Source organism: Diadema setosum, chromosome 6, assembly GCF_964275005.1.
Source record: "Diadema setosum chromosome 6, eeDiaSeto1, whole genome shotgun sequence".
Lineage (NCBI taxonomy): Eukaryota > Metazoa > Echinodermata > Echinoidea > Diadematoida > Diadematidae > Diadema > Diadema setosum.
This window is the reverse complement of record NC_092690.1, coordinates 36,007,055-36,022,339: the sequence shown is the minus strand read 5'-3', so window position 1 is coordinate 36,022,339 and position 15,285 is coordinate 36,007,055. Positions and strand designations below refer to the sequence as shown.

Below are 15,285 nucleotides of genomic sequence, written 5' to 3'. Positions count from 1 at the left end.
ATATAACAGTAATATCTTACCTGAAATATTTCCCGACTCATTTCATCGTCCATTAATGAGAACCGCACATGCCCAAAGTACATTTCTTTATACCGGACCCAAATTTTTGAATAATCTAGATAATAGTTTAAAAGATTCCCCCAAATTCGTCACATTTAAATACAAATTCAGAAAACACCTATACTCTCTACTTATAATTCTACATAATTCAATTTTTTTTAAATTCATGCTTGAGCTTTCACCTGTCCTGATGTCGCAGCACTTGGCGTGTTCTGTATGCAGACCTCTCTTCTTTCTTCTCTCCTCTTCCTTTCTTGTCTTTTGTTCTTCGTATCTTGTATTGTTACCGTCTTCTCTCCTCTCGGTACTGTCTCGCGTCTTGTGTGTGGGTAATGTGTGTACGAGTGTGTTGTCCTTGTCATATTTTCCTGGTACACGTGGTTCAAACAGTGTCCGGGCATTAGCATTGATATTCTATTCTTACATTTTTTTTTCCCGACCTGCGTATCTCAATATAACTACATGTACTGTATATCTTTACAAATGACTTAGATAATCTATATCAAATATAATAGCTATCAAAAACTCTCGACCAATATATTATTTACTCATTATTTTTCTAGCGGTCCACGTCCCACAAGCTTTGCTTGTTAGTGGATCACTATTTTCCATAATCGAATCTATTTTCCGCACGCCCGTATATATGTATTGTTCCTCCAAATTATTGTGTTGTTATATAATTTATCTCCGGATACTACATGAATCTTTTGCAAATATTTGAACAATATTATTTCATGACATGTATACTTTGTACTATGTTTTGATTTTCGTTGATTGGAAATAAACTATGATTGAATTGAATTGAATTGAATTGAATTATCAGAGAAGTTTGAACTGTTAAAAAAACAGCAAACAAACACACACAGCACACACACAAACCTGACAGCAATCACGGCTCTTCATATGCACAATAGACAACGAGCATTGACGAGCAGAGAAGGATAATGGCAATATACGGTATGACTCCAGCGATGTCACCCGGATATACAAATGAATATTCTTTGTCTTATTTTGATCGCCCTTTGATATCAATATTAAGAAGGGATTTTTTTTTTTCTGTTAAAACGAAGGCTATAATTACTCAAACACTATAAACATTCATAATATGGCGCTGTCTTCGGTCGCATGGCACCTCTATACACCGTAGGTTCATTCTGTGAACTATGACTTTATAATCAATCAGTAAAAGGGATCACTCCGGATTTCCGACTCTAACTTTGCTTGACCATTCGTCTGGAATTTCCAGACTGTTGGTCAATCATTACAGTCAGCGAGATCCATGCCAGTGCATGATTATTTTATAAAGTCACTGAATAATACAAACATGCTAAAATGCCATCCGACTGATGGCAGTGTTTTAGTGATTATTTGTGTTTCCGTAATTGTTTGGCAATGTCAGTTATGACGTCGATGTTTTGTAGACATGCATGCTTCATGATATGTAATTGTACAATATGCCAATTTGATCTGCCACTGTGAGATTTCTTATCTTCACTGCATTGTATGTTTTCTTGCAGAAATCTTTGACTGAACAATGAGAACCAGGGTTCGGAAGGTGGTGATTATTCCCTTTCCAGTGGCGCGTAGCGACGTCAATGCGAGCCTTTGAGATCTGTGCTCAAGTGCGGCAGAGACAATATCCACACCTGCCTGAATACCAGCCTCATTCTTCCGTGACGTCTTTGGGTATTTCCCCAATATGAATGCTCGGTCGCCCTATTCATATCGCGCGATATGTGAGACATGTATGAAGAAACAAAGCGGCCGATACGTGGTCAGGATCTCTATGTGACTGAATATGACTGATACGGTAGTTTAGCTCGTTCATTTTTTTTTCTCTCCTGAGGGAGACAAGATTGACTTCGTGTCGAAGAGGAAATTGGCCCGTTGGTCTTATGTAAATATGGAGCAGGGTGAAGAGAACCGTTCAGGATCGCCTGCGCCGTTAGACCTTCGTGTCAAGAAGGAGGTGAAAAAGGAACCGCTTACCCCCGAAAATGCCCCGCTCAATTTGACAAAATCTCTACCGCAACTCGCACCGTCTCCAACAAAAGCGGTAAAGACGGAGACTGCTAAAACTGTGGACAGGTACACTGGTGGGAGTGACGAATCTGGAAAGGGGCATTTGAATGTGCCACCCAATACTAAAGCGGCCCTTATCAGCCACTCTGTCGTACCTATTGATCCCAGACATCATCTGCATGCGATGATACCACCACACATAGACATACCAAGTCGGTCTTCACCTGGTCCAACGTCTACCGGGTCCCCCAAACAGCGTGCGGGCCAGTCGCCAGACTCGCACGCTAGCCACCGTCAACTACTGGCTGGTCATACCGGGGAGGGAGGCAGTGGTACGCCCTCTCCTGCAAACTGCGATAGAACAATCTCCAGCCTGTTGCGAGGAACTGCCATGCCTGCGACGAGTGTGACGACCCTAACTTCAGTGCCATCGCAGACAGTGAACTCACCTTCCCCCTCGCCTGCGAAGAAGCACAAACAACACGTTGCACCGGTACAGCCCCCAGTTGCTGGTACGTTTTTACAGGTCAGACTACCCAGTCCTGGCACCAACACGAAGAAATCTGTGGGGCCCGTTGCAGACATCCGTGCCGTACCGTCGGACGCAAAGCCGCCAACAACCATGGTTTCGAAGATATCTCCAACGTCAAAGATACATGCAAAGAAGACCTCTAAAGGTTATCAAACAACGACTGCCATAGCTTCTCAGCCGGGGGTTCAACATGGTTCTGAACGTATTGCTACCCACGTGACGCAAGCAAGAAGCATGAGTGCCCCGCAGCACTCCGGACAGGCACACGCGTCACAAGTTACCTACCCTGTTCATGGACCCCTTTTACCACATGCTCTTATCCAGCAACGTCCTCCTGCTGGGTCTCACAGGGGAACAGGTACCTCCCAAGTACATGAACTCCTCGCCCTCGCCCCCAAGCCTCGCTCCGTTGTTCCACCCATAGCTCAACTTCACGCTGCGCACATCAGAGCGGCAGCGCAGTCGCACATCCCAACTCCTGCGACCGAGGCGCTACTGAAATTACGCCCACCAGCTGTAACGACATCTCCGCAGGAGACCCTTTCGCAACCAGCAAAGGCATCTTTCCCTCCTCCAGTTCTAGTCCCATCGCAGCATCCACCTCCAGTAGCTCCTCCTTCTTTGTCGCCTCAGCCAAAGCCCCAGCTGAAAATTGGACCTCCTCGCTCGTCACCCCCTCAGGTTGCACCTCCGCATCCCAGCCAGCCAAGTCAGCCTCCTGTAACGCACCCACAGCCGCCAACTCTTCCTCACCCACAGAACCTTCACGAGGTACCACCCGAAAGGGTATTGCACCAAGCAGCAGGGCAAGGCTACATCTCACCTACCAGGGAGTTCTATCCCCTGTCACCCGTAGTGAGAGGGGTGGCTCCAGCGGCTGTTCCAGCAGGACCCTTACCCACTTCAGCGCCGGAACCATCGATATCATCTGGAGCTCCTCCGATTGTGCAGACACCAGGACCTGCGCAGACTTCAGTTCCAAGTGAGTCGTCTCTTTTCGTGATTTGCTCAAAGTTCGTTCTTGTTATTATCATATTTTAAGTAATGTTATAATATCCTTTGTTGTTGTTGTTGTTGTTGTTGTTGTTGTTGACTTCACGATTATTCCGTCATTGCTGTGGCACGATTATTTATGTTTATTTCTTTTGGAAGACAATATACAGTTTTGTGCACCATTGTACAAACAGTTGTGCGGAGCAGGGCATATCTATGTCCCCATTTCACACCGAGAAAAGTCGAAAGCCGATGCAATCTAAATGCCTTATCAAACTTTGCTTTCCGCTCATACACCGCTATTTGATGGGGAAAGCTGATAAAGACTGGGAGTAAAGGAAATGTGCAAGGTGACGGGGTCGTCTCTCGTAGGTCACATTGTCAGCAATCAAATAACTTCCGATTGTGTTTGTGTCTATGATTCGCCTGACGTCACTCTAGTACCTTGCACTACGATCCACACCCCGATGCCCATAGTGATTGAAGCAGCAAAATACATATCATATCCCGATTCATCATTCATAATGTCTCCGTCGTTGTTATCAATGAGGAAACGGCGTAGCCCGAACAAACAGACCAAAGATCAACTCTGGGGGATTTAAACAGCTCCTGAAAATCTGTACAGTCGACAAACTCTCTCCCCCCCCCCCCCCCGTCTTATCTGCCTCTCGAGTAAGTGCTCACTTTGCAGTGACATGCAGTTAATGATGTCCAATAGGAGTAGTAAACTTTATGAAAAACTAAGAAAACACATATCGTTAAACGCGTGGTACACGTAGGTACATGTAGATGCGATCACGTTATTAACCATGAGGAAGATGCTACTCCTTAGTAGGTAATGTATATCAAAGTGGTGGCTACAGTTGTACAATGAAAATTATCGCGAAATTTCAAAATCATGTAGTGTCTTACGCCCTGCGTTATCCACACGTTAGCTCAAGTTTAAAATAAATGATAAATACTTGAAGATTTATCGCACGAAACCAGAATGTCATGCATGACTTTAGAGAACACGCTATACAACGCACGACAATCGGATTGCTGGGAAAATAAACATGACGGTCTCGTAGTGTTGCCAATGACGTTTCGGTGATTTATCGGTTATATGTTTTTGCCAAATTTTGAGATAGATATCGTGATTTAATGTACAGTTCTCCGAATCTTTCTTACTGAAAAAAAAAAAGAAAAGAAATGGGATGATTCGGTTCAGAAGTAGGAAAGGAGGAGCAGTCCCCATAAGGGTGTGTCGTAAAATTATCAAGAAAAATAGGAGAATCCTAAATTCAGATTCTTTCCTTCAAATTCAGAATATGTTGGGAGGTCTGTACTTTTTCATAAGGAATGAAGAAACAAATGAGGGTGACATATGTAGTGAAAAGACAGAGGTTTATGCCCTGTGATCATTTAAGCTTGTCATCCTTAACTCTCTGGGAAATTGATTATCTCTTCTCACAGTTTGCTAAAATAAATGGTTTTGTACAATAAGTTGCAGTGTGAAACAGGCTATTATTAAAGCAATGTATCAGTGTATCTAGAAGGTGACTACAAAATCATCAAACGTGACTCGAAAGGATACAAGCAAGGTATTTGTTACTATCTTAAAATTGTGTGTAAGAGATTGTATGTGCATGCACATGTGTGAGTGTATGTATGTATGATATGTGTGTGTGTGTGTGTGTGTGTGTGTGTGTGTGTGTGTGTGTGTGTTCGTTTGTGTGTGGCTGTCTTCCCCGCAAGTGTGTGTGTATCTGCTGTAATGCTGATCGCGACGTGTATAAGCGTGTGGAATCGTACAGTACGAATTGTACGCCATTTTCTTTGCGCAAGCCTCCAGAACCTGTGGGAATTCCCCGAGCTAGCACGCGTGCGCGAAAACTCTTATGACTGCATGTAATGTGTAATGACATTGTGTTCATGCCTGGAAGCTATGGACTGAGGCTAAATATTAAGTGCTTCGATCCCAATCCCTTCTCCACTGTTGTAATGTTGCATTTGTACAGATCTCTATGATTCTCGACCACCCGAGCGAAGTCTCTCACTCTCGGTTTTTGTTTTTGTTTTGTTCTTTTCCATGAGAGTTGTCACCAACTTGGTCACCCAAATTTGTCAGCTTTAAGTCAATGCCGTCAAGTATAGAAACTTTTAGTTTCTGATGCCACGTCTAAGACATTGACATTATTTTTCTTGTCTTTTCTTCACTTGTAGTAGGCCTATTTTCTTTACAAAAATAAATGAATTATAATATAAGACCACACCAAAGTGGGCAAAGTGGCATGCTTTAGTGGGAGTGGGAAAAATGCTATGGGAGTGGTCCGGATAAGCATGAATGCGTTACAGTTTCCAGTATTATTGAAAATCCACATGTGCCTTAGTCTAAGGAAAACGACGAAAATACCGGGTTGTCCCGGATGTCTCTAACGGTAGTTTACAAAGAAAGAACGTAGCTAGTGGTACCAGTGATTAATGAAGGAGCGTATTAAGTGTTTTTTCCCCTTTCTCTTTCTCTCTCTCTCTCTTTCTCTCTCTCTCTTTTGTCTATCTCCACAATATCATTTTCTTTTTTCGTAGTACGTGTGTACAGAGCTGTATATGCCTGGTTCAGGTTAGCCAAAAGAACCGCAGTGAAAATTCCATCATATAGGCGAGCCACAAAGATAGATCATCCCTAATCATTATTTACCATTCGTTTTATACATTATTGCCAAAGTGTTGATGAAATGATATGCAAATCTTACCTAATACTAAAATAAGGCCTACGCACGAGCGCAGTTAAAGTTGGATATATAGTTAATTGTTGATATTCTTGATACTGATATCAATACTGAGTCGATTACATAGTGGATCAATTTCATTTACGAAAACACGGAGACGTGTCATTAAAATACTTTTTCTTCATAGTTGATTTATTAAAAATGCTCTGCTTCTTGAATTCCACGATAAAAGCATGTACGATTCAAGGGAAGGCTTCAAACATAATTATGTTGTAATGCGAGCTGATGTACAGTACTGCCTTAACTAAAGCGATTGTTTTGTGCGACATAATTATGATGCCCATTCTTTCAGTTTCTATCAGTAACAGTGTCTGGTGGTGCGGCATGTTTGGATGGGGAATCCCCGGCCCAGTGCGCATGTGCTTTGCATAATATAATATGTATACACGAGATAGACCCTAATTGTGTTGAGCACCTTTATCGTGGTTGTTCGTATAAGTTTTCCCGGCAAGTTTCCTAAAATTGCCATTTATTTTCGGTAAATTAATGTGCATTCAAATCTGAGTGTGGAGTGGTGTGGTGTGCCATGGAGTAACGGTGCAACGGCGTGACTTTGGTCCAACGATTTCAGGTTTAATGCTTTCATATTCGTTTCTTGACACATTTATAGGCCTATATAGTTTTTTTTTCCACACACACACACACACACACACACACACAAAATCATTCACTTATCATCATTCTGGTACAAATAAGTGATATATCTAAAAGAATAATATTTGACAGGTATATAGCCGCAAACAGTCGAAATAATATAAATACGATTCCAGTTAATATTACATACAAACCTTTATTTTTTGTTCTGACATATATTCATCTACTCTTTTCGCTTGCTTGAAAAGTGACAAAATCGGCAAAAGTTTAATGATTTCTTTCTGTTTCTGGCAGAAGATACAATTGTGTAAGATAATTTGCTTACAAAAAAAAAGAAGAAAAACCCACACACACACATTTTAACTCTTGAGGTTTTCTACAGAACCAAAGTATAGAAATACTTATAGTTACAATGTAATTCAGTTTGATTGTGAGTTTGATTACTATGATTTCCTGTATTTGAGAATAAATCTTTGAGTACATGTAACATCGCATTCCCAAAACAATATAAATGTTTATTTGGAGCTCGAACAAAACGTACAGAGGTCTGTGTTAGAAATTCCCATTGCAAAAAGTAATTTATTAACGTCAATATTTCTGTGAAAAATTGTATGTTGAAAATAACCAAAATGAATTGTTGCAAGGTTCAAATTCAGATGTCAGCATTCAAGTTTCGTGTTTGGGCATGAATTTACAAAATGTCAGCATTCAAATTAGTTAGATTTTATAGGTGGGGTAAGCACTTCCAAACACTTTCACTTTCGTTTGTGAGCGATCAATTTTCACAAGTGAACATAAGTGAACATTAATTTTCGTGATATACACCTTTTTTTTTGGTAGTTATATTAAGCAAGAGTGAATGTGGCTTTTATTTTGTGCGGTATCTTAAATTTCATCATCATGAGATCATCACTTTCTTTTTCTGAGCATCTTTCGTTTCCTCAAAATTTGTATGTGATCTTTCGGATCTTCAGTATAAATCCATTTCATCGTGATGATCATATTTTTGATTTTTGTGACCTTCAATTTACATGTTTTCATCAGTAAAGTCATATTATGACTGTGTGGACAATTTAGCTTATATCTTTTTTTTTTTCTCTCTCTCTCTCTTTTCGTTTAAGATTTTTCCGGAACGTTGATCGAAATGATATTAATTTCAAGTGATTCATGTTGCAAAATTAGCACAAATAGTTGAAAAATATTATTTTGATCTCATGTGTGAATTTGAATTGATATTCTATTATTGATTCTTAAGGGTGGTGGTTCAGGAGGGGTGTGCATCATGCTCAAATTCTCGTGAAACGCCCCATCCCCAAAAGCCATCAACATGGTATACAGCATCCTCCAGAACCAGCAACATGCACAAACTAAATTGTGCATGAAAAATACGTGCAAATCTTGAGAAACATCCAACTATACTTGGAAAATTCGTTGGCAAAACATGAGACAGAATATCGAACATTTCATATATTGTAAGCAACACAACCGGCAATAAATCACGAAATACTGCGTGATGTGCCCTCTGCGCACATACAATTTTCGCAATATTCCCACATTTTAAATTAAGGCTTGTAACACGCTCAATTTCAAGATGTACACCACCCGGTACTTGATATGCAGCTGTAATATTATTTTGTTTTTTTAGGACAAATGAATTGTGTGATGATTATCTTGAAAAACTCAGAGAAGGGCAGCCGTGACGTACATTAATTTGTACATAGGCAGATTTTGTATGTTGATCATTCCACGGCTCGTTATCATTTTTTTTTTTTTAAATCATAAACTTATCTGGGGTTATTTTTTTTTTCATTCCAATATGGATCTTTCAAAGTATAGAATTAAGAATAATTGTAAGGTTATCGGAAAATTAAGTGCAATCTTTTAAAGATTCACCATTATGTACATGTACTGTGAATGAATATAAGGTACATGTACATGAATTACATAATATCTTATCAGTATGTTTAATAGGGCCTACATTGTACAGTGAGTTTTTATACTGTACGTATGTGTATGCTATCATGCCGTACATACACATGTACTGCAAACATTATCATGTACAATTGTACATCTCATTTTGTCCTTAATTGTCGAGAGAATGTACATGTACGAGTATTTAATGTCAAACTGTGTGGGAGAGATTTTCCGAGAATTATGGACAGATGTGAAACGTACATATATCACATATTGAGGTGCATGCAACTTGCTGTATAGCGGACTGTGCCTTCTAAATCAGTTGATCTATGCAAATCCACCTTGCATTTTGTCTTTTGGGTATTGCACACAGCACCAGACGTGTATTGGGAGATGGCATTTTACACTGCGAAGAATCGACGCTTGCATATTGTATGACAGTGAACTTTATACGGTTAGGGTGACTCTCAAGCTATCAAAATACAAATACAATAGCGCAAAGCTGTAATAATTTAACTTCCCTCAAACCCTATAGCCCTATAACAATATGTCAAATCGAACGTCATTCGTGTGAATGATAGATGTCCCCTTTTGTTTTCATGTCACGACAGGTCAGTCATACAGCTACCTCGTGCAGACATTGTTTATGAGTTCCCTCATGAATGGAGACTTTTATCATGAGCTCCCTCGTGGAGACATTATATTGTATTACTGTTTAATTTCCGTAAGATCTATTACGGTCTGATTTTATGTCAGCATCATATTGGGCAAATTATTTGTTTGATAGGGTCCCATTTTCTTTTCTTTTTCTTTAAAACAACAACAACAACAACAATACATCCAACATCATTTCGGGAGACATGTTATTGCTTCCAACTCCTTACTATACTGTATACTATTATACTTCGTCCTCTTCTTTTCTCTTCTTCATCTTTTTATATTGCAATTTAAGCGTTTATTTGCAATGCAAACGGGCACATTCATCCCAGACACACTGAAATCACTCGCGCAGAACAGAGATGAATCAGAGATACGAGGCGTGAGGAAATGTTTACTCTGTAACCATGGTCCAAAGTTCATCGACACTCGACGCAAGAATACACACCATGAAGTCTCTTATGCTATATAGCATTATAAAGTTGACCTTGCTCTTACACATGTACACTGTAGGTGTGCACGCGCTTTTAACAGGGACATGCTGAAAAACAATAAAGAGTACCCTTTGTTCTTTTCTGCAGTTTATGAGAAAGTATGAGAATGAGATACAATGGCCCGTGTGCTATGTTCTCACAAAGAAGACAGTATGTAGAAAATGAAACATGTTCGCTGGTATTACAGTAAGGCCTGTTCGACAAAACCTTTGCAAGATCAATGCCAGACTATCGAGTATTGTCATTATTTTCATCATTCATCTTTTCTCCGTTTTATCTCCTCCCTTTTCCTCTTCTGCCTCTTCTTTATTAATCTTCCGTCTCTTCTTCTTCTTCTTCTTTTTCTTCTTATCATTATTCTTATCATTATCATTATTATTATTATTATTATTATTATTATTATTATTATTATTATTGTTATTATTATTATTATTATTATCATTATTATCATTATTATCATTATCGCATTATCATAACCATCAATACTTGTTCGTATTATTTGTATCAATGAAGTCGTTAAAACACCTGAATATCAAAAGAACCAACACGATTATCTTCCACTGAATTCAGATCTGTAAACCCATGGGTATGAGGTACATGCATTGATGTATGATTCACACACTTAATTCACAGTAATTGTACAGTTTACACACGCAATCTTGCATTGTGTGGCACAACCTTTTTACGTCGTAGAGGGCGCACACCCTACCAGGCTCCAAACCTTGTTTCCTAGCTTCAAGAGATTATGAATCTCAATCTTCAATTCTTTTTTTTTTTTTTTTTTCTGTAGACCTTTCTGGACTCTTTGACGCTCTTGTTTTCTGTCATTGACACTAATATAGGGCCCCTAAAGACATAAAAATGAAAGCCATCAAGTAAGAATGCCAATAAAATCCGAAAAATAAACCCACAACGTTTGGATTGATAATACTTTTTACAGCTGCGGTGGATGAGGATGAATCTCCAGCAAATCTATTGTACCCAGGGACGGTAAATGCCTTTCTTCGAGTTTTATAATAATGGTGGGAGTACTTCCGTTACGCTAAACAGGTGCACAAAACATATGTTCATCTTTTGAAATGAGGGCTACTTGTCTTATGTACAGTGTACAGCCTGTTTATGTATTTATGTAGGCATACGTATGTATTTATGTATTTACTTATTTATTTATCTATTTGTTTATTCATTCGTTTATTTATTTATGTATTATTATTATTATTATTATTATTATTATTATTATTATTATTATTATTGTCATCATCATCATCATCATTATCATTATTATAATTATTAGGAATTGATTAATTCATTCATTCATTTTTTATCTTTTTTTTTTTAGGTGGGGGGGGGGTGGGGTTGAGTCTCCGTCTGCCAGATTATATTTTATGCAGTCTGGCTAAAGTGCCCGCGTTGGACGATACACTCTAGGAAGCAAGCTGATTCACATGGAAACCGGACTCGAAACACCTGACACTGTCTTTTACGTTGTATCTTGCTTTTGTACCCGTTTAAGAGGGAAATCCGGACAGGTGTTATTCTACCTCATGAGAATTTCAAGGATGTACATGAATTTTATGCGGGAATCATTGTCGTCATGCGATTTGATACAGATTGATATTCATTGCCCTTTGCCGAGTTAGTCTTGGATTTTTATTTATTTATTTATTTTTTTTAGCTCAGAGTTTTACTAATTTTTGAGTACAGTGTAGTTCACAACAACTGCAACTCACAGTAATAGCAGTAATTGATGGTTACTTTACAACAGCCTATCAGCTGCGAAAGTTTAAATGGTTATAATCACAACTAGAGTACTGCAGTGACTGTCATTCGCGGACGCCAAACCTCAGCCTAAAAGTTTAAATGGTTATCACAACTAGAGTACTGCAGTGACTGTCATTCGCAGACGCCAAACCTCAGCCTAAAAGTTTAAATGGTTAACATCACAACTATACTGCAGTGACTGTCATTCGCAGACGCCAAACCTCAGCCTACTTTCGGAGGTGGGAATGAGGAGGAGACAAATCCTCGCTTGCCTGCGCAAGAATGCGGAAATGCGGAGGATTAATTCTTGTGCACCAAGCCACAGGATTGTGTGCTTGTAACCACCTGCTCTCCCTTTCTTTGTTCCCTTTTGTTCATCTGCCTCCCCCCCCCCCCCACCCTCCCTGTTTCGCTACTCGTGTAGCGGGCCGCGAAATTATTTTTCCCGCATAAATTCCGGACCCCAAGTCTCAAAACTTCAATTTATTGACGGAATAAACGGCAATATAATGTGAGATAATATTTGTATTACATGCAATACTTTCGGTGTGTTGAAAATGGTAAAAGTTCAATAATTTGATTTAGAAATGTAGTACCCCCCCCCAAAAAAAAAGAAAGAAGAAGAAGCAAAAAGTGGGATTTGAAGCAAAATGTGTGGGACTCGAACCTGGGACCTCGAGTGTATGAGTCTGAACGTACACCATTTGCCACACGAAATATCGCTGCAATCAGACGTTCTTTTTCCATTCTTAGAGCGTCTTGTTAATGATTACGTCATACGGTCTAATGAATATTCATACATTCTCTCACGGGGTCCGGAACTTATGTGGGAAAGATAATTTAGCTAGCGGGCCTGGGTATATAGGAGGAGATATGGTTCCATAAACATCGTTTTCTGCTTCCGTTTATACATATCAACACTTTAAAAATGACGCGTTTTCAGAAGTTTCCACTCTGAGATTAGTCGTATGATACTTCTGCAGAAGAAAATGGAAAGTACCTGTCGCATTTTGTACGTGTCATTAAACTCATCGGGTGATGACATTTGCAACAGCAATCATGAACTGTGAATTGCATAGGCCTATAAAAAGGCAACGCTATTGAACCTTCAAATAATTTCCACGTGAAGCTTCTAGTCTTTCAAAAGCCACATCCACCACAAGTCCTAGTAAAATGATATTTATTCAAGAAATATTACATTCGATAAAGACGGTGCATACAATGTATAGATGTCGTTCAGTGACACTCCGCGATCTCTACATGGGAAGGTATACGAGGAACATGGACACTTCTTTTTATAGCAAATAACCACAATGGGGTGGGGGAGGGAAGAATAAAGTTGGAACGAGGAAGAGGGGGGAAGAATTTATTGTGAGGAGAAAGAGAAAACAGGAATGAGAGGAGGAATAAGGAAGAATGTGGGATTAAAGGGGCATTCCGGATGATTTTCATAATTTTACATCATGTAGTACATAAATCAACAGGTCCATGTACAGATTCGTGGAATTTATTGTGGACCTTGAGAAGAGAAACCAATAAATTGAAAATCTTGAACAAATTACACTGAACAGTGCTGATGACATCAGAGCCTCATATATTTCAGAAATGTAACAGTGTAATTGCATTACAATACCGCTTGCTCGACAAGTTCACCTGTGAAAAATCTGTGCATGCCTTCTTCTTTTGTTCTGCTTCCTTGAGCCCCAACTCATGCATTCTTATGGTGAGGCTGTCATGTCATCATCCTTGTTCGTTGCAATTTGTTATAAATTTTGAAAACATTCTCATTCCTTATCCCAATCACTATAAATTCTGCAACTCTGTACTCAGTTTGATTTATATATAGTTGTTCAAATGTAAAAGTCTGAAAATCATCCGGAGGTCCCCTTTAAGAAGACCGAATGGGAAGACATATCACGGAGGAGAGACGAGGAAGAGGAAGAAGAGAGAAAACCGAAAAGAGGAGGAAGAAGAGAAAGATGACAAAGGATGAGAGGAATGGACGACGAGAAGGAAGATTTGAGCGAAAGGGAAAAGAAAAACAAAAATATGGGTCCAGGGAAGAATTACACGTGAAAGAAAAGACTGAGAGATTTTTTTCCCCCCCAGGAACAGCGCCTCAAGGTCGTTATACAAAGTCTACGTTACTTCTCACGAAATTCATGGAATACTATGCATATGGGCAATGATCTAGCCGTGTCAGCACACACACGCGCACACACACGCACTCACACACACACACACACACACAAGAAAAAGAAAGAAAGAAAAAGGGCAAATAAGGAATTAAAAAATGCATCAGAAAACCCGTAACGATGTATGCGTTTGAGCCAAATAGGCCCAAGTGGCATATAGGAGCATTTTCTTTGCTTGTTGTGAGTATACGCGTGCCGTGTTATTCCGTTTTTCAGAAAGGAAACAGTAACCACTGTGGTTAGAGCAGCCTTCGTATTTCCCTTCCGCAAGCTCACGCCTTTGTCAACACATCACTCTAATAACACAGCGTATCGAGGGTTCGGCTGCTAAAAAGGGAAATTCCCTTTTCAGAATTTGTGTGGCAGATATTGCGCGAGATTTACACCGAGATTAATGATCGTCTAGTCTTCGGCATCGCCACGTGTCTAGTCATCTTACAACGTACATTGCCGCGTATTAAAGGGAAATGTCAATGATTTCCTCGCCATTGTTATTGGTTGTATGATTTTATTCTTAGAGATGCGCAAGCAATGTTATTTTTGAAACGTTTCGATAACGTATCTCAGTCTTCACTCTTACATCATCGTCTTTTCTGGTGGAAAAAAAAAAATCCCGCATGATGAAAAGATAGGAATTCCATTTCTATACACTGTACTATCAATTTACAGTGTATCTGTATGTAAGCATGCGCTGTCTGTATGATTATGTAAATACCCGTCAAGTCCAGGAAGACACAGAAGCACATGTAGGCTTACATTACATGCTGACATGCACAAAAATTCAATATTATTTCAACATGGTATGTGTTAAGATATAGCTATGAAATGATTGTTAGTGTATAATTACGTTTGTGTGGCTTCACCAGTCTTTTGATTTAGTTACTAGTATTATTTCGTATGACCACCACTTGTATTATGTCGTATTATGTTTTCATATGTTTTCGTTGTATTTTCCATTTGTATACCAAGTTACTCGTTATTATTTGTAATCCGTATTTGATTTTGTAACCTTTGTATTTGATGCAGGGCTCCCTTGCAAAGTAGGCCATTGGGGATCTGAACGGGACAACCCTGCTTTTAAAGAAAACATGAATAGATAAATACATAAGTAAATAAATAAATAAATAAATAAATAAATAAATAAATAAATGTGTGTGTGTATATATGTTGCTTTGAAGAATGCGTTTGATATACAGAGATGCACGTGGAAAGTACTTGGGTGTATACGCACTCGATGTGTGTGGAGTTAGCGCATCAGTCTGATGTTTTCTGCATTTTTATTTTCCTAATTC

At 39.3% G+C, this 15,285-nt stretch overlaps 1 protein-coding gene across 1 annotated transcript in view; it reads left to right on the top strand.

The window, feature by feature from the left end:
- Positions 1-1,185: 1,185 nt before the first annotated feature.
- LOC140229762 (uncharacterized) overlaps positions 1,186-15,285 on the top strand; it is a 30,387-nt gene continuing 16,287 nt past the window's right edge. The window contains exons 1-2 of the mRNA XM_072309997.1: positions 1,186-1,203; positions 1,907-3,596. Of these exons, the coding sequence (XP_072166098.1) occupies positions 1,186-1,203; positions 1,907-3,596 (1,708 nt within the window). The remainder of the gene's footprint in view (positions 1,204-1,906; positions 3,597-15,285) is intronic.